The following is an 18,622-nucleotide window of genomic DNA, read 5'->3' on the forward strand; positions in this document are numbered from 1 at the left end:
AGTACACTGAACAAACTGATTTTAGCCTGAGACTTCATTCTTACCAGTCTAAACACTCAGATCAGCAGTTTTGTGGTGCAGTCAAGCTCAACATGCCAAAACATCAGTTTCCAGAATTGGCCTCAGTGAGGAGTATGAGTAAGCCATGCAAAGTAGGAGGAGGAAGAATAGCATGTACAAAGGCTCTGCTGTGAGGACGAGGTTGGCAGACCCAAGAAATGGAAAGAAGTCTTGTGTAGCTGTAATGAGATGAGCAAAAAAGAGAATGAGGCAAGGTGAGGTTGTGGAGATAGGAAGTGTGATCCTAAAAGATCTGTAGTTCTTGTTAAGGACACTTGGACATTATTAGAAATTCATTGGAGATCTTTAGCAGAGGAATAGTGTGATCTGCTTCGACTTCTGAAGATATCATCTTGGGTTCTGGGGTCCTGAAGATTAATGAAACAGGAAGATCAGTTGAGGGGCCTTTTGCAGTAGTCTAAGTAGAGATGCTAGTTTCTTGAACTTGATAGTGGCAGGGATTTAGAGAAAAGTGGATGGATTTGAAGTCTCCATCAGTGGCCTAACAGGGCTTGGTGATGCATTGCATGTGGGAGATGAGAAAGGGTGAAGTGTTGAGGATGTGCAAGATTCCTTTTTGGGTAACTAGATGAGTGGAAATGGCGTTGATATTAGAGACACTGGCGTGACATTGGACTTGATGGGGGGATAAGAGCAGTTTGTCTTACTATTGTCTTACTGTTGTCTTACAATTGTCTTACTTACTTACGTTGTCTTACTATTATAATGGCCTCTGAAAGGAAAATAGTTCTAGCTGCCCCTTTATTAACTAGGTTTTGAGAGGTAATTTCAGTATACACAGAGACAATGTAATGATACACTCTGCAAGTGTATCCTATGCTTTTCATTTGATCAATGTTAAAAGTGACCATTTTAATCCTCGAGTAGAAGCTTGCTAGAAAATTATATTAAGAAGGTAGGTTTCGTTTTGTTTCTAAAAAAAAAAAAAAAACCCTGCACATTAGAAAGATGAAGGAAGTGTGGGGATTTAATATCTGATTCATATGATAACCATAACATGTTTTAAGGGAGAATAAAACGTTTTATCTTTGTAGCTTTTTTCTAAAGCAGGTAACTACTGGAAGCTCTAACTTTTCTAAATGTGTGTGGATTCTCGAGTGCAGCGTAGTTACATAAAAGGAGGTATTTAAAAACATCAGAGGCACATTTCAGAGCTGTGGAGGTTATCTAAATATTATTTCCAGACGTTTGTATTTACCTTCTGTTGTTCTTTACCCTGATGTTTATCTTTGTGATCCTAAAAGGCAAAATTAAAATTTCTAGGTGTAGGGGTTAATTTCTGTTTCCTGAAAGGACACATCTAAAAGTCAAGAGAAAAATCTGTCACTTCTCTGAAAACTCAGCTCCTTTAATATGCTCTCCCTTCCTAACTCCCGGTTGGCATAATTACTTCATTACTCAGACTGTGTGCACGTGTCCTGCACTCTTTTAATTTATACCTGTTTGTTATGTTTACTCATGTAATTCCTTCCTTTTATTCATAGTCACTTTAGTGTTAAGAGGGTAAAAGTGGAGAATTGGTGGTAATATTATTCATGTGGCAGTGAACTCCCACTGTGCCAAACCCGGGTTATAATTCCTCCCGTGGATGGCTGCTTAGAAGTCTGAATTCTCACTGTATGAAAGGAATCTAAACATTTGATAAGAGCAATGAGATGCTGTTTATTCCTGAAGCTCTTTTCACTGCTTAACTTTTTTTTTTTTTTTGGTCTAATATAATACCTAATTAGACTTACAAAGATAATTTATTTACAGATTGAAGAATGTCATAAGAAAATCAGATGTCAGTTTTGAAGTAGTCTTTAGCCTTTGGAGGCTTGCTTACCCTCTTAAGAATATAAAGGGAAAATAATTGATACTTTTTCCATGTCACATAATGGGATTGTGTGATACTAGCCATGTGACTAAAGTTCTAAATGCTCACCTGAGGTCAGAGTTCTATATGAGTATAAACTTTAGGACTTTAGGGGGAAAATGTACATTTATTTCCCAACTAAACTTAGAAGCTTGGAAGTTAAAGCAGAAAACGTTGTTTCCCAGACCAAATATTGAAAAAGTACAGAAGAGACATCAACGTTTTTATAGATAAAAACTGCTAAAAGCTACTTAGCACTGCAGAGGGCACTGGTAACTGGTGATAATTTACTCCAGTGATCTAAAGGACAGGGAAACAGCAAGGTTGGCACAGTCATCTCATATTAGAGTCATATCTTTCTGTCTAAAACTGATTTGAAAAAGTATTTCATTTTTACAGGCTATTTTTGAGCATTTATTTGTGCATCCAGAAACCCTTAACTCACCTGCCCTCTTGGTCTCTGAAAAACAGGAACAACCTCAGATCTACTTACTGATAGACCCCTCTGAGAGCAGGTCAAGAAAAACCTCCTGATGCAGTTTGTAAAGGTTGAAATAGTGTAGAAATAGGCAGAGGAACAATGTAGTCATATTTCTGGCCAGGTAACTAGTCTCATGTGTCTATGAAATTAGATAGTATGCCCATGTAGAATAGCACTTTTCAATAGAAATGTGAGCCACATGCACAATTTTAACTTTTCTGGTAGCCATGTTAAAAAGTAAAAAAAAAAAAAAAAAAAAGAAAAGAAAAAGTGAAATTAATTTTAATGTATTTTATTTAGCCAAATATTCAAAATATTGTTTCATTCTGTAGTAAATATGAAAATTATTAATGGGGTATTTTACATTTGGGGGGATAATAAATCTTCAAAGTTAAGTTTATATTTTACACTCATAGCAAATCCCAATTTGGACTAGTCACATTTCAAGTGCTTATGTGTCTAAAAGGCTGCTATATTGGACGGAGCATTTCTAGAACAAGTGTTTCTTTTTTCTTTCCTATTTTCTTTTTTTAATGTTTATTTATTTTTGAGACAGAGAGAGACAGAGCATGAACGGGGGAGGGGCAGAGAGAGAGGGAGACACAGAATCGGAAGCAGGCTCCAGGCTCTGAGCCATCAGCCCAGAGCCCAACGCGGAGCTCGAATTCACGGACTGCGAGATCGTGACCTGAGCTGAGGTCGGACACTTAACCGACTGAGCCACCCAGGTGCCCCTCTTTCCTATTTTCTACAGAGCTCCTGAGGGGGCTCAGAAAGTACACTGACTGATTTTGGAGGTGAAGACCGCATAATTATGGTTTGGTTAGGAAGGGCTTGTGGCAATGTGACAGATATTCTAACCAGCTTAAGCAGTACTGAAACAGTCAAGGACTTGGGGTCATGAAGGCTAAGTTATGGTTTGACTTGCCTCCGTTCTCTGTAAGCATACATTATGATTGTCCTAAGAATACTGAATTTGTGGAGAACTGAAATGTCAATTTCATGTTTTGTAGAAAAATACACTCTGAGGAATTTTTTTTGCAAAGATATAAGTAAGGCATGACATGTTAAAATGTTTTTTTTTTTATTTTTGAAAGCAGAATTTTATTTTTTTAAGTATTTATTTATTTATTTATTTATTTGGAGAGAGAGAAAGAGAGTATGCACAGGGGAGGGGCAGAGAGAGAAAGAGAGAGAATCCCAAGCAGGCTCCATGCTGTCAGTGTGGAGCCCAGTGCATGGCTTGGACCCATGAACAATGAGATCATGACCTGAGATGAAATCAAGAGTTGGACACTTAACCAACTGAGCCACCCAGGCGCCCATTGAAAGCAAAATTTAAAAACAACCCAACCATTTACTTTTTATAAAACATGGAAAGACATATTCCTTCCATCATAAGCCTTTGGGGGGGGCAGTTATTAAATACACATATTTGCTAGTCATTCTCATTGGTTTTCTTTAAGGCATTTGAAGCTTAAAAAACTTACTACAAACTTTAGACAAAAGACATTAAGTCATAAGATTTGTTTTTGCATTATTAGCTATATTTATTGTTTGACTATGTGGGTTACCTAACAGTGTACATTTACTGAGTTTGGATTTTAATAATAAAAACTTCCTGATTTATGCACTTTGTGGGCTAAATGAATTAGGCTCCAAACTTTTATCTGAATCTATGGAGCTTGGATATAAATTGAGAAGATCACAGCTATGGGGAGAAGACCTATCCAGCAAAGGCCTTTCTGCATAGATTATGAACATCATAACTCAATAATTTTTTCAAAACTGTAGTTATAATTGGACCCAATGGGGGTCTCTTTCTTTGATCAGATCACAGTAACTGTGACTTTACACTGGAAAATGTCACTACTGTGAAGGTTTATCACCTGTAGAGCTGGTCTTTCCTCTGATGCTGTGTTCATTTCTCATTAGCATTATTCAAAGTTTAGTTGTTAATTAGGTTGACACTTCAATTACAGTCATCATCTACAGGAGTAGTCAGGGCTGCTTGCATAAAGAAAGAAAAAATACCCTTCCTTGCATGTGTATGTAAAGGGGAAATGACATTATTTTGTTGTCTGTTAGTTTCATAAGGGTAAGAATATGCTCTGTTAAGGGAACAATCCAACCACAATGTGTCCCATCAGTTGTTTTCTTAAGAAAACAAGAGTTTTCACATGATTTCATGTTCCCATGTAAGGCATTGATGAGGAATATATGGGCACCAATATTGTTTATGTGTAGAGAATATAGTTTTCTAGGATGTGTGAAAGGAATTGGTTGAGTCAGATGCACAGGAACATCAAATCACTTCCCCTTAAAAAAATAAGAGTGTACATCAGGATTATGATTACACTTCTAAAATATTCATCTAAGTAAGGGCCGTTCGTAAATAGTATGTATTCTGTAAAATACACAGAACCTGAAATTAAAAGATGCAAATGTATGAACAATCATAACAAATTTAAGTGCCTTGAAAACTTAGCAAACTCCCACGTAATAAATTTTCCTTTGACTTAAAAACATTTTTTTAATCCAATTACTGGTTCATAAGGCAATGACATTGGACTCAAACCCAGCATGTTGTGGTGGGAAAAACTGGACAGAACTGGGTTGAAGGCTCAGTTTTGCCATGTATTAGCCACGTATTAACTGTCTAGTGAGGGCAAACTGATTCCCATCTCTGAGTCCCTGTTTCTACTATTCACAAATGATAGTACATGTGCCTTTCTTAGAAGACTGGGAGGATTAGATGAGATGGCAAATAACATTTGCAGAACCTAATTCTCTACTCGTGGAGGTTCTCAATAACTTCAATTTCTCTCCCCTCTTTTTGTCTAATAATGGTGGAAACTAATCAACAAATGAGTAGGAAATTACATATGAAAATGAGGCTTCCAAAAATAAAATTCAATGGTAGGTGATCCTGGAGGACCTGTAACAAATAACCTTACATGGCAGAAATGAACGATACCCAACCGGCTTCATCTCAAAACAAGTAGACACATGTTGTAATTGCTAAAACTCTGCAGAAAAGTGGCTCACGAGCAGTTTACTGTAAAATAATTAAAGCTTATTTATGTCAAGAGGCCTTGGGAAAAAAAGAGAGCATAAACCAATTTGCATTAGCACGTTACTATCGGCTCCTGCTTTCGTTTCAATTAACAGACCAGCAGGTGCTCTCTGCAGTTAAAAAGATAAGCTATCAGGGAGGAGGATGAGTTTTTGGCTGACCTGCAGACACTGTGGTTTGCCTGCTGATTGGGTTCGTACCTCGCTGTACCAATTTCTGAGGTGTTAATTTAACTGTTCCTCTCTGTCATGCAGGTCTCGGCCCTGAAAAATAAACTGAAGAAGCAGTCTACAGCTACAGGGGATGGAGTAGCTAGGGCCTTTCTTAGGGCACAGGCTGCTTTGTTTGGATCCTACAGAGATGCACTGAGATACAAACCTGTAAGCGTTTTATTTCATCACTATTTTCATTTGTTTTTTTTTTTTGTTTCTTCGGAGTGGGGCAGGAAAAAGAAACATTTTAATATCACACATGAAAAACGCATCATAAAGGTCTTTTAGAATCCAGAATGATGTGCTTTAAGACGTTATGTTCTGTCTCCAATTCCTTGACTTTTTGGTTTTAGTTCTTTTAGTAACCTTTAGTTACTATTTCCCACGTTTTGCATATTATCTTATGTATTGTTTTAAAATTGGAATACTTAACCTCTTAATGAATTGTGTTCATGCGTTTTAATGGAACTACCTGATGTGAGGATTAAGAAATTAACCAGGCAGTTGGGTTTTATAGATCAATGCATGTAGAGGTGACAGTACAACGTGCAAGTTTAAAAATATTAGAACTTGCAAATTTTGCACTATTCGGAAATTTATTGTCTTCCTATTCCATAACACTTTTCTAAGTGGGCTTATCTGTTTAGCATGTGCTAGCTCATTCTGCCATTTCTTTTCTCGTTTTAATACCCTAAAAATGATTACTATGTAGAATTGTAGCCAGCCAAGGTTTCAGATGGTCCAAAAGGTATAAATCAAAATGTATTTGTTTCTCTTTCTGAATTACTGGTTAAATATGTGAGTCTGATTTTATGAAAATAATTACACTGCCCTTCCACGACCAGATAAATAAGTTGTGATGGATAAAAAACGTTGAGTTAGTAATAAGTAGTGGACTTGCTATCTAATAGGAATTCGACCGTTAATTAAGTTGTGTAACCTTGACCCATTTCCTTGGTCTCTATAGACTTTGATCTTCTTATTTGGAAAATGAGAATTCTTGTACTTTCCCTGCCTACTTTTCAGAATTGGTGTGCAAACCCTGTTGTAAACTGTGAAACTAAACACATGTGAATGAGTTATATCCCTTCTAAACTGACTTCCCTATTCCCACCCAATGGCTCTTATATCTCCAAGGAGTTATTGGGTTATTAGGAGTCCTTAAATGGATAGGCAGGTCAACGGCTGTCTCTAGAGAAGTACATATATCTAATTTGCATGCTAATATTTTGGAAATATGTGTATATTTTTTAAAGCATTGTATAAGTCCTAGCACTGAATATGGTATACATGTGGGGGAATCACATGAGGGAGACTTTAAAAATTATTGACAGTTACATGGTCTCATTCTTTAAAAGATTATACACCCATCATCTGTACTAATAAAAGTTTAAAATCATCTGGTTGTCAAATTTTTTAAAACAGGTTGATTTCGAGTTTACAGTACCAACAGGGATATTTAAGTATTACTTTGCTTAAATTTCGCCACATTTAAATAATTATTAATCTTTGTATGTTACATTTTTCTTTTCCTTTTTAAGTTCGTGAAGGACTTCAGATTTGAGGAAAGCAAATTGAAGAGAAAATTTTCTTAAATGATTTAAATTATCAAGTGAGCAGACAGGGGTACAAGATTTCAATAATGACTTTTCTTTTTTAAATCTTTAAAGCCAGATTCCCAGTATCTGTGGGAAAATATATAATTTCATCATAGAACATCTTTCCTGTTTATTGGTCACATCTAATTATAAATTTGTTAAATTATCTACCTTTTTCCTTTTTATATTTGATGTTTTCTTTCGTTTTTAGTGCTAATTCTTTCTGGGAGTCAAAGGACAGTATTTTCCTTCTGTGTGTTTTTACATTTCTTTTGACTCCATCTTGAATGAAAGCATAATTTTTAAAGTATACTGAACATATTTAGACAGTTTTTTTTTATTTTCAGTAGAAATAGTTATTAAGGAAAATGACTTCTTTGTTGTGTATAAAATATTTTTGTTGCTGTTTAGGCATTGTCTTTACAAATGCCCTATATTCTAATTTATTAAACGTACATTTACTTTTTATTTTGTGAACTCTTTTGGACATTTATATAATAGGTGTATGTCTTTTATATATTTTCTGATATATGTTAAAAACAAAAAAAGGGCCAAGTTCAGAAGTTACAATTATTTCATGGTTTTGTCTCTATTCAGAAGTATAGTTCAGTTCTACCCTCTAGCTAGTGGAGCACAACTGGAAAAACTTACTAAGTAACCTTAAATGGATATGAATTCTTTAACCAGGTACTACTTTTTTAAATGTCATGATATTTTATACACATATAAAAGCAAACCATTATTATTGTTATTCCCCTTACGTTGACAAAATTAAACCTATAGATTAGACCTAGGAGTGTCATTCAGGGCCTTCACAATGGGCAAGTAGTCTGTGTCTGTCTTTACTTTTTTCCTAAACTTTGACCTCAATTCAGAGAATTCTGCCTGTGGCTCCAAATGTCCCAAGCTTCTCTGGCTTCCAAACTGTTATTTGTAATGTTCTTTTTTCCTGGTAGTGCTTTTATCTTTCTTGCTTTTAATGGCCATCTAGTTCCTTCCTGATCCCTTGAAGCTATAGTTTCTACCGCCCCTTTTTTCTGTGAATTGATTACACTTACTTTCTTTAATACATTTCTTCTCCCTCTTTTATATGTTACTTATTATAATTCTTTTGTTATTTTTACTGAGATTCATAATTTATTTGTTGGTATTAAAATCATAATTGACCTTTAAGTACCCGTTGGGTACCAGGCTTTAATAGACCTTTTAGATAGGCTATTTATTTAATCTTGATAAGCCTTCAAATATTACCCTTTTCATTTAAAAATTTTTTTAACATTCACTTCTGAGAGAGACAGAGTGTGAGTCAGGGAAGGGCAGAGAGAGAAGGAGACACAGAATCTGAAGCAGGCTCCAGGCTCTGAGCTGTCAGCACAGAACCCAATGGAGGGCTCCAACCCACGAACCATGAGATCGTGACCTAAGCTGAAGTTGGCGGCTTAACCAACTGAGCCACCCAGGCGCCCCGTAACCTTTTCATTTTAAAGATGAGGAAAATGATATTCATGGAGTGTAAATAACCTCACTAAGGCTCTCCAGCTAGTACATAGTGGGGCCTACATTTGAATCTATTCTTTTCACAGTCCTGCTCTTGCTTCAGTGTGACAGGTTTCTGCTCTCTGGCCTCCATTCTTGTATCATACTCTCCTTGAGATCAATTTCCTGAACTTAACATTTCTTCTAAATGCAGGTACATGGAAAGGCATTCAGTACATACTTAAAGAGAGACAGAACAAACGAGATAGTCTTAGGACTTTCCTGAAAAGGAGCACATGCCCATAGGCACACCATGGTGTGTATATAAATTGGGGGAATAATTTGTTATTTGTGCTACATATTCCCATTTGTGATTTTATCAACCTAGAGTAACTGCCCCTTCCTCCTCCCTCCAGTCTTCTGCAGCCTGGCTGGGGTACCAGTTAGGGGAAGCCCCCAGGATGATTTAAATGTCCATTTTCAAATGCAAATACCTGAATACATTCGCTAAATGCCGCCAAAGAGGAACTCCTATTTATAAATTACACTTAGAATGTCTGAGTGACAGTTCTAGATATGTTGTTACTTTTCTCATAGTTCCTTCTTATTTATACCTTCTAAATGACACCCTAGCACAATTGACAAATAAATTGTGCCAGCTCTTATTACAGAGAGAAATATGCAACTCTGTAAAGTTGTTGGAAAGTGATTTAAATAAACAATGGCTATTTTGCTTTCTTTGGATTTTAACCAGTAAGTTAGCTACTTTTTAAGATTTAAAAAACATGAGATCAAAGTAATGTGCTAAATAAGTTGAAGAAAAGTGATAACACACTTTTATAATTCTTCTTGGGTTGTTTAGAGGATAAAATGAGTTCATAAATGTAGGTTACCTAGAACAGTGTCTAACATAAAATCAGTGCTATTATTACTAAAAATGACATTTTAGAAGTAGTAAATTTGGGGAGGAAAATCCCTTTAACAAAACTAAAATAAAGTACCCTCCTCTGATTCCCCAAAAGAAAAACACTGTTATAAACATCAGAATGCTTTTAAGAGATTGAATTAAATAACTAATAAAGGGTCATCAGTTGTACCTGTTTTATTTGTGTCACAGGCTATTAAAAATAAAAGGTTAAGTTTTGACCAACAGCTAATGCTAAGGAAATGTTTGCCTGAGTTAAAATATTGCTTAATACATTCAAAGGCATATACTTGATTATCCTGTCCAAGAGCATAGAAGTAACACTCAGATCTAGTCCTTTGAATAGTTAGGGCGCTGTCCTTTGTTTCAATCACTCAAGCTTTTCTGGGCGGCTGTGAACCTTGCTAATGGATAAAAAGTAAATTCCTTTTAAAATAAAGATTGGTTAGTAATCTGGCCCTCTGTTTGGCAAGTTGAAAGATTTGTCCTTCAGACAGTTTTTGGATTATATTCCTTTAAACATTATCAGCAAATATGTTATATTTTGTGATTAAACTTTAACAATTTAAGCACAGGATTGGCATCCATAATTTAAGTGGCCATTCACTAAATCTTTGCCTTCCAGTTTCCATTTAACACATTTGTAACTGTCAACTTGTTAGAGATTTAAAAATCTGAGTTGAAAAGTACACTTGCTCACCCCCCTTGATTTTATGGTTACTAAAACATTTTAGACCTCCATTCGTCTCATTACCCAAGTTTGAGTCTGGACCTTTGGCTTTAAAGATGGTTGCAACCAAATAAATATTTGTTGTATATTTGGCTTTCTGATAGAATATGGTTGCTTTTATGATACTTTCTTTCTGTTCTATCATTATTATTATTATTATTATTATTATTAACAGAGAAGGTGTTTTGCTTATCTGCTTTAGCAAAATGATGAAAATTCTGTACCACCACTATGGGATGGGTAGAGCTAGGGACTCTGATAGTAAGGGTTCATTTTTATATCCCTGATAATGTGTTTCATGAGAATAGAGAGTGTTTTTCTTTAAATAGTGGGAAAGAAAATATATATTGTTCATAGCATGTATAAAATTAATACGTAGCTCTATTAATCATTTTTAGTGTTCAAATTTAACTAGAGTGCTAGAAACAACTGTATCTGATTTAGAAAAATGAATTTCTTTTCCCATCTTAACTTGCTGAATGAAAGGCAAATGGAACATTGATAGCTATTTTTATTCTAGACAGATCTAATAACTTTAGGACAAGCTCATACGTACTCATATGTACAGAAAGAAGCTTTAGCTGTAAATAATGATTAAAGTTTATGATTTAAATATAAGGATTTTTTTTTCATCAATAATTTTCAGTAATAGAAAAAGTATTGTTTTCCTGGTTAAAAAACTCTGAGAGTAGACTGTGGTCCCTTATATAATAATAACATTGGGATACTTGGAAGAAGAATGTTGTATCACCTGAAAAATCTTTTAAAATTATTTTCTGTCAGAACCTGAATATATTTGACTATTACCTTGGAAAACTGGTAACAGAGTGTTTAAGAGTTTTAAAATTTTAAATAAACTATCGTTATGTAGACATTTTTGCTTGTTTATATTTGTTATGTAACAGTGACTTTACATATTAAGCCCAAGTGTATTAGGAAACTGAATAAGCATTATGTGGATGCTTTGATTATATTTCATATCTTTACACAGTATCATTCTTTCTGACACCTTTATTCCTTTCAATATGAATTGTTACTAAGTTATATATATATATATATGTGTGTGTGTGTGTGTGTGTGTGTGTGTGTGTGTGTGTATATATGTATATATCTGCAAAACATAAACAGAGATCTAGTCTATGTTTTAAGTATTTTCTTGTTCTTGCCAAGTTTCCTACTCCAGAAGACAACATAGAACTGGAAAGATGCCCATACTGAAAAACATACTAAGCAAAAATATTGTATTAATTCAGTGATGATAATCATTTTGAAACTGAACATACAGTAGGGTAGGAAAAACAGCCCCATCTCTTCCATATCTTATCTGTGCCTTAATTATCCTGTAAAAATACTTCAAATATTAGCTAGTGGATATTTACTGAACACTCAAAGTGCAAAGTACTATGTTGAGTATTATAATGGAGAATGTAGAAATGTATAAGGATATAGTCCCAGACCTCAAAAATACACAAATAAAATGTATAAAAATAACCTTTAATTCAACTTAGAAAATCAGTGCTAAAAGAAAGATACATATTTTTAAGGCTCTGGGTTTCAGAGGAGGGAGAATTTACTACTTTATGTTGAAGATGGAATCTAAGACTTGGCAAGGTAAATCGTGTGTTCCATAAGGGCCAGATTTATGGCACTGGAGGGCATTTCTTCTGCCATTTCTTAATCCATTCTTCTGCCACAACTAATTGATGGGTCTTATTTAAATACCATCAGGTACAAACAACATGTAGTTTCTAGCACACTGGTTTTAATGGTACCTCTTCCCTTCCCATTATACAAGGGACTGAATGTGACGTTTGTTATTTTGTGGACAATTTGAACTTGAATCTGCTCTGATTTATATGTTTTAACAGGTAAATCAAGTATGAACTTTGGTATTTTTACTATTTATTAATAACAAACTATCTAGCAAACCTCATCATAGAATGCTGAGTATGTTGTTGATTCATTCTTAGTCTATATTTGTTGACTGACATAATACTTTAATGGTAAGTAATGTTGGTGGTTCCTTTCTGAAAGTCTGGTTCTCCTCTCTGTAATAAGAACTTCACTGCCAGCCTAGTATTGAATGGTAGTTTTTCTTTACCTCTTTTCATGCTCCTTTGTGTGACATTTTATCGAAATGATTTCAATTTTGGTTCCTTCCTGTTGCCTCATCACTGTTCCATGAAGCAAAAGATTCAGTTGCTTTAGCATCACATCAGATTTTTACCATGGATAGTTTTTCATTTCCCCATTTATATGTTTCTACACAATTAATTCTGTGTCTCCACAGAGCTATATACTTTCTTACTTTTTCTGTCAATGAACAATATAACGTTTAAAAAATAAATTGGATTATAAGTAGGTATTTTTCAGTTATATCAATCTTTTTCCCTAACTAGAGTGATCAGCTTAATTTTAATGCTTAGTTCTGTGCAGATAATTCCTAAATATACATTAAACAACAAGTTTTCCAAACCTGAGTCTCTAGCTATATGCTACCCTACGTCCATGCATCTTCAGAAACCTTACTTGCTGCCTTTACCATGCCTTAATGGACTTTACTGGTGCCCTGACCAGATCCCCTCTACTGGCTGGCACCCTTTTCAGAGAAAAATTGCCCTTGGCTAAGTAGGAAGTGCCTTCCTAGGCACCTCCATTTTTCCCCCCGCCCCCCCCCCCCTGCAGGGAAGACCTCATTGGCTTGACTGGCTGATAAAGGGTTTATACTGCCCTTGCTTCAAGATGGGAATAACTCTGCCAGTATATTTAGTGTTTTCCATAGGTTTAGGCTGAGGCTGATTTTCAACTGAAAACACATTGTTGCTTGGCTTTTTTCTTCTGCCCTATTTTGTTTCCCATATTTCCTAGTTCCTGGGAGTTCTCCATCAACAAATCATTTAAACAAGAATCCTTGTCTCAGGCTCAGCTTGGAATCTGACCAAAAACATGTGCAAGAATTGATTTTATCACCTTCTTAAATCTGGTTTTTTTTTTCTGTATTTCTCTTCTTAGTAAATGGTATCATCTTTTGATCCTCAAGCTTGAAATCTGGAAGTCATCTTCGACCCCTCCTTGTCCTGTTTCTGTATATTAGTGGTTCTTAAACCCTTTGTTGCTGAATGTCTTCATACTCTAAAAAAATTATCAAGAGCTTTAAAGAACTTTTGTTTCTGTGGGGTATATGTTTTACTATTATCATATTAGAAATTAAAACTGAAAATATTTTAAATATTATTTAAAAATAATACAATACTATAGATAAACATAAAACATTTTTATGAGAAATAATTGTTTCTAAACAAAAAAACAATAGAAAAATGCCTTGTTGTACAGTTTTTCGAAAGTATGGGGCTTAAGGGAAGTTAGCTGGATTCTCATATTTGGTTCTGCTTTTGCTCTGTTGCAATATCACCAGTCGTGTAACCTCTGATCAACTCCATTGGATCCCATGAGAAAATAAAAGTGGAAGGGGCAAATAATGTTTCAGCATTGTTACAAAAATAGTTTTGATGTTGCAGACCCTATGAAAAGGTCTGAATACCTGGGCATTCTTTGAGAACCACTGCTGTATATCAGTTGATATACAGCCCAGTTGATTTTGCGATGAAATTGTACTTTTACAGATTGCATGATATGGAATAAATAAAACATTCCACATAGTCTTGAATGCCCATAACTGGGATAGTTTGAAAGCATAGACTGAGTCTGAATCCAGCTCCTACCACTTACATGCTGTGTGATCTTGAGCAAGTTGCTTAACCGTTCCCCATATTTTAGTTTACTCATATATGAAGTAAGACAACAGTAAATTTGAGGTTTATGTGAGTTAATATGTATGAAGTGCTTACAACAGTACCTGGCCCATAATAAGCATTACGTAAACATTAGCTATTATTATTACTCTTGGTAATAGTAAATAAGTCTCCTATAAGTGTTAGCTAATGGTTGTCATCACTTTTCCTTTCTGCTGCCTCGTTCATCTTTTCTTGGCTGATTTATATCACACTGTTAATTGGTCTGCCTGTTTCCATTATTTCCTCTTGCTTATTAACTTTATTTTTTAAAACATACAGTCTTGTCACTTTATTGAGTAGATACTTTTGTGAGCTTCTTGATGTCTTTAAGAAAATAACTTCAGAATATATCATAGACCTTTTTCAATATGGCTTACTCTACCTTTTATTTCTGTCAGGTACTTTGTGTAGTTCATATCCATTAGCCACTATGCCTCAACCAGTCATTTATTATCATCATCTGGTACTGTCTCTAATTCACACCCATCCCAAACACACTACCCCTTTTTGTCTGCCTCTCTCAAAACTATATTTTGCATTTTTGTTTCATAAAGCGTCCATTAGTTTTCCAAACCAGCTCAGATTTCCTCTGGGAAGCCACAGGAACTTCTAAATTAAATCTCTTATACTTCAGTAAACTGGGAATTAACTGGGCAAAACCAGACATAGTCACTCTACTTAGAACCAGAAAGGTTTTAAAAAAACACTCAATCCTAATCCTGATTTTTAATCAGATAAAAAATAAATCAGAAGATCCTAAGCAGAGTTCCTTATCATGCCACCACTCAACCTGACCTGGATTTAAAAGAACTCCTACTGGGGAGTTATTTATAATCTGTTTGATAGCATACATCCCAGTATGACAATAATTGAGACTCCTGTGTATTAATATTGCAAAAATTTAGAGCATTGTTAATCAAGACTTATTTTTCTTTCTCCTGAGAGAAAATTCTAATATGCATCAGGGCTTTTCTTCTTTGTTGTTATCAGAGATTCTTAGTGAACAGGCTGTGTTCATCATTTGAAGGTTAAGTTCAAAGCTTTTACCATGATTGGTGTTATCAAAAATGGATGGACAGCACATCTGAACTTTCTCTTGAAAGATTGAAAGCAGTTGCTAGAAGATTAATAAGGACAGGGTTCTTCCCGAATAATTCACATTGGCTAAAGACCATGTTATGCCCAATTCTTGAGAAAGCACAGGTAGACTTTGCTCACATCCATTTTCCCTTACCTTGAGATTCTCCATCCCCCTGCCCTCCATTCTTTCCAATCAAAAAAAAAAATGCTTGATTGTAACATCGGAAGTCTAAACTGTTCAGTTAGAGATAGAATTCTATTTTTAAATTGACAAGTATTTCAATTGAAGATAGACCTTTGTATTTGAATTGAAGACTGTTCTGCAGTGTTAATGACAACTTTTGGACGCATTGTAGATACTAATAAAATATAGTTCACATGTTTGGGGGGAAATCTGTGCAATAAAAACTAACGTTATCAATAGTACTGATCACTTTGTAATAATAGTGCTGTAGTTAGCATTGCCATTAAGAAATGATTTGATTTTTTGTAATTTGTATTTACTTTTGAAAAGAAAATAAGTCCTATGGAGCAAGGTTTAGCTCGCTTGCTATTTTGTTTATTGACTTACAGAAACATTTATTTGGCTCCCAGTGTAACTAGATACGATGCTGATACCAGGGAAGCAAAAACAATAGACCTTTATCTTTAACAGGATTGCCTGTTTGTTGTTTTCCCCCCTCTGTTAGATTCTAAGTGGTGAGTTCTGTGATAGTGGCAAAAACAGTGATTTTTGATTATCCAAAGTATATTTATATAAGTTAATCAAGTTTTTAAAATATGTAATTTAAAATCTTCCCGTAAAACTTAAGACTGGCAGTAGTCAGTATCAAAATGCATAATTGCAGTTTTATTATGAGGTGTTGGCTGGCAACTGATGGTGGATGACAACAATTAATAGATTATTAAATTATCTTCTTTAATAATTTGTTTGAATTTTATATATTTTCTTCTGTAGCAGTGCTGTGTCAGAAGACTTTTTGTGATCGGTGTTCTGTATTTGTGCTACCTAAGAGGATCCACAGAACACTTGTGACAGTTGAACATTTCAGATGTGGCTAGTGTGACTGAGGAACTGAATTTTTAGTTTTGCTTAATTTTAGTAATTTAAATTTAAATAGCTACATGTGACTAGTGGCTAGTGTATTGAACAGTGCCAATCTATAGTGTCATTAGTTTCCATCAGACAGTGGTAACAGTTGAATTACTGTTAGATTATTAGTTTCATTATTTTGTTCATACAGGAGCCAATTTTCAGAATTTTACTTACAGATACCTATAATCAAGGCATTGAGTTGTCCTTAAAGTTAAATTATAATTAATCTTTTTTTCTAAGGTCTGTTAGAAGGTGAACAGGCTCACTTTTTTTCCCCCTTTTTATTGCAACATAGATTGCTACAGGATTCATGATAATGAGTGGATCATTGTATTAACATTGATAATGGATTATCTCTGTTTTCATTTGGGTCATATAATTTAGCCGCTTATCTTCACATGTATTGAACTGGCAAGAAGACCATTCAGGCTACTGAGAAAGTAGCAGGTGGTAGGGATCAGCCAGTAAGTGACAGTTTTCGAGGTCATGCATGGGAATAGGTGGAATGAGTGGAATCTGTATTGAGAATTTAAGTTCTTGATAATTTGGAGGAGGAGCAGCTAATGGAGCATAAGCTACCACAAGACACTTGCAAAGTTACGATTACTTAAAAAAATAGGGTAAATTGAGACAGGTACAAAGTGAGACTTATTCTAGAAAGTATTCAATCAGAATTGCGTTTGCAATCACGAAGAGAATGTTACTGTAAGAACTTGTAATTAATTTAAAAAGAAATTAATGATCAAATATAAATGGCAAAAATCATGCAGTAATTTTTATAGCAAGAGTGTTTTCTTTTTCTCTTTTTTTCCATGTTTATTTATTTTAGAGACTGAGAGAGAGAGAGAGAGAGAGAGAGAGAGAGAGACCATGAGTTGGGGAGGGGCAGAGAGAGAGAGGGAGACACAGAATCTGAAACAGACTCCAGGCTCTGAACACAGTCTGTGTCAGCACACAGCCTCATGCGGGGCTCGAACTCAAGAACTGTGAGATCATGACCTGAGCCAAAATTGGACGCTTAACTGACTGAGCCACCCAGGCCCCCTGAAGGTGTTTTCTAATAATAAAATTGCAATTGCATACTCTTTTTAGCTATGCATGCTATTTTTAATACTCATTCAATCTAATAATATTAAACCTTTGTTTTTAGGTGATTCATTCTTACTCTGAGGAAGTGAAACTGAGCAATTTTAAGACCCCAGGGATCCTTGATTAGGAAGCTCTCGTAGAAGCTTATCAGTAGAGGAATATTTTTATGAGGCTGAAATTCAGCTATTATGTCTAAGGGTCTGTTTGACTCCCTTTAGACTTTCAGCACCTTGAGGTTGATTCCGTGTCTTACATTTCCTCTGTGACTCTCCATGTACCTCTTTAGAGAGACTGGTTCTCTCTGCTGACTTTCTTTTGACACCAAAAAATCTTTATTTCTTTGTAGGGGGAGCCCATCACTTTCTGTGAGGAGAGTTTTGTAAAGCATCGTTCAAGTCTGATGAAACAGTTCTTGGAAACTGCAGTTAACCTCCAACTTTTCAAGCAGGTAAGAGTGGGCCTCCATATTTCCTTCTGTAACAGAAGATTACAGAAATGTAACAAATGCGTGGCACGTTTTTATCACTTTTATCAAAAGTTTGTCAAAACTCTGAATAATACCGTTCTAGAATTACAAGAAATTTTTCTTTCTTTTGTTAACTCTACAGTTACCTATGGCATGGCACTCTAGAAAATTAAGTAATAGTAACTTTGTTATTAAAAAAAAATCTCATCTAAAGTACTAATCTGATGGTCTGTGAAAGAGTATTCATTCACAGTTACGAAACGAGCATGACTAGTTTCATGTGAGCATCTAGGAGTTGGTTTGGTATGGTACATTGATGATGGTAAGCAAACTATTTTTTGTAGGACAGTCCTAATGTAACTCAGCTTAGAAAAACAGACTTCATAAGTATAAATTCAAAAATTCAGGAAAAAAGGTCATCATCATACTATGTATCCCGATTTTTGGCTCAGAAAGTGTAGTCACAATTTCAAAAAGCAGTAGCTTAACATCAGAATTGAGAATGTTTAGATGTACTCATTCTTTCATTCCCGTGTGTGATCATAGCAAGTCTCTCAATTGAGGCTCCTCTCAATTTCTGTTTACATAATTTAAATTAAGTTCTAAACACTTTATTTTCTTATTCCACATGATAATTTAAATGTAAAGTTACCTGTGTGAATT

General features: G+C 35.0%; 1 protein-coding gene across 2 annotated transcripts in view; it reads left to right on the forward strand.

Annotated features, from left to right (window-relative positions):
• The window catches only part of DENND1B (DENN domain containing 1B), a 270,041-nt gene that overhangs the window by 181,212 nt on the left and 70,207 nt on the right, over nt 1–18,622 (forward strand). For both annotated transcript variants that reach the window (XM_040463561.1, XM_040463562.1), the window contains 2 exons: nt 5,748–5,873; nt 17,840–17,941. In XM_040463561.1, coding sequence (XP_040319495.1) covers nt 5,748–5,873; nt 17,840–17,941 — 228 coding nt within the window. The remainder of the gene's footprint in view (nt 1–5,747; nt 5,874–17,839; nt 17,942–18,622) is intronic.

The sequence above is a fragment of the Herpailurus yagouaroundi genome, unplaced genomic scaffold, assembly GCF_014898765.1.
Source record: "Herpailurus yagouaroundi ecotype Mexico unplaced genomic scaffold, PumYag 403, whole genome shotgun sequence".
NCBI classification, from domain to species: Eukaryota; Metazoa; Chordata; class Mammalia; order Carnivora; family Felidae; genus Herpailurus; species Herpailurus yagouaroundi.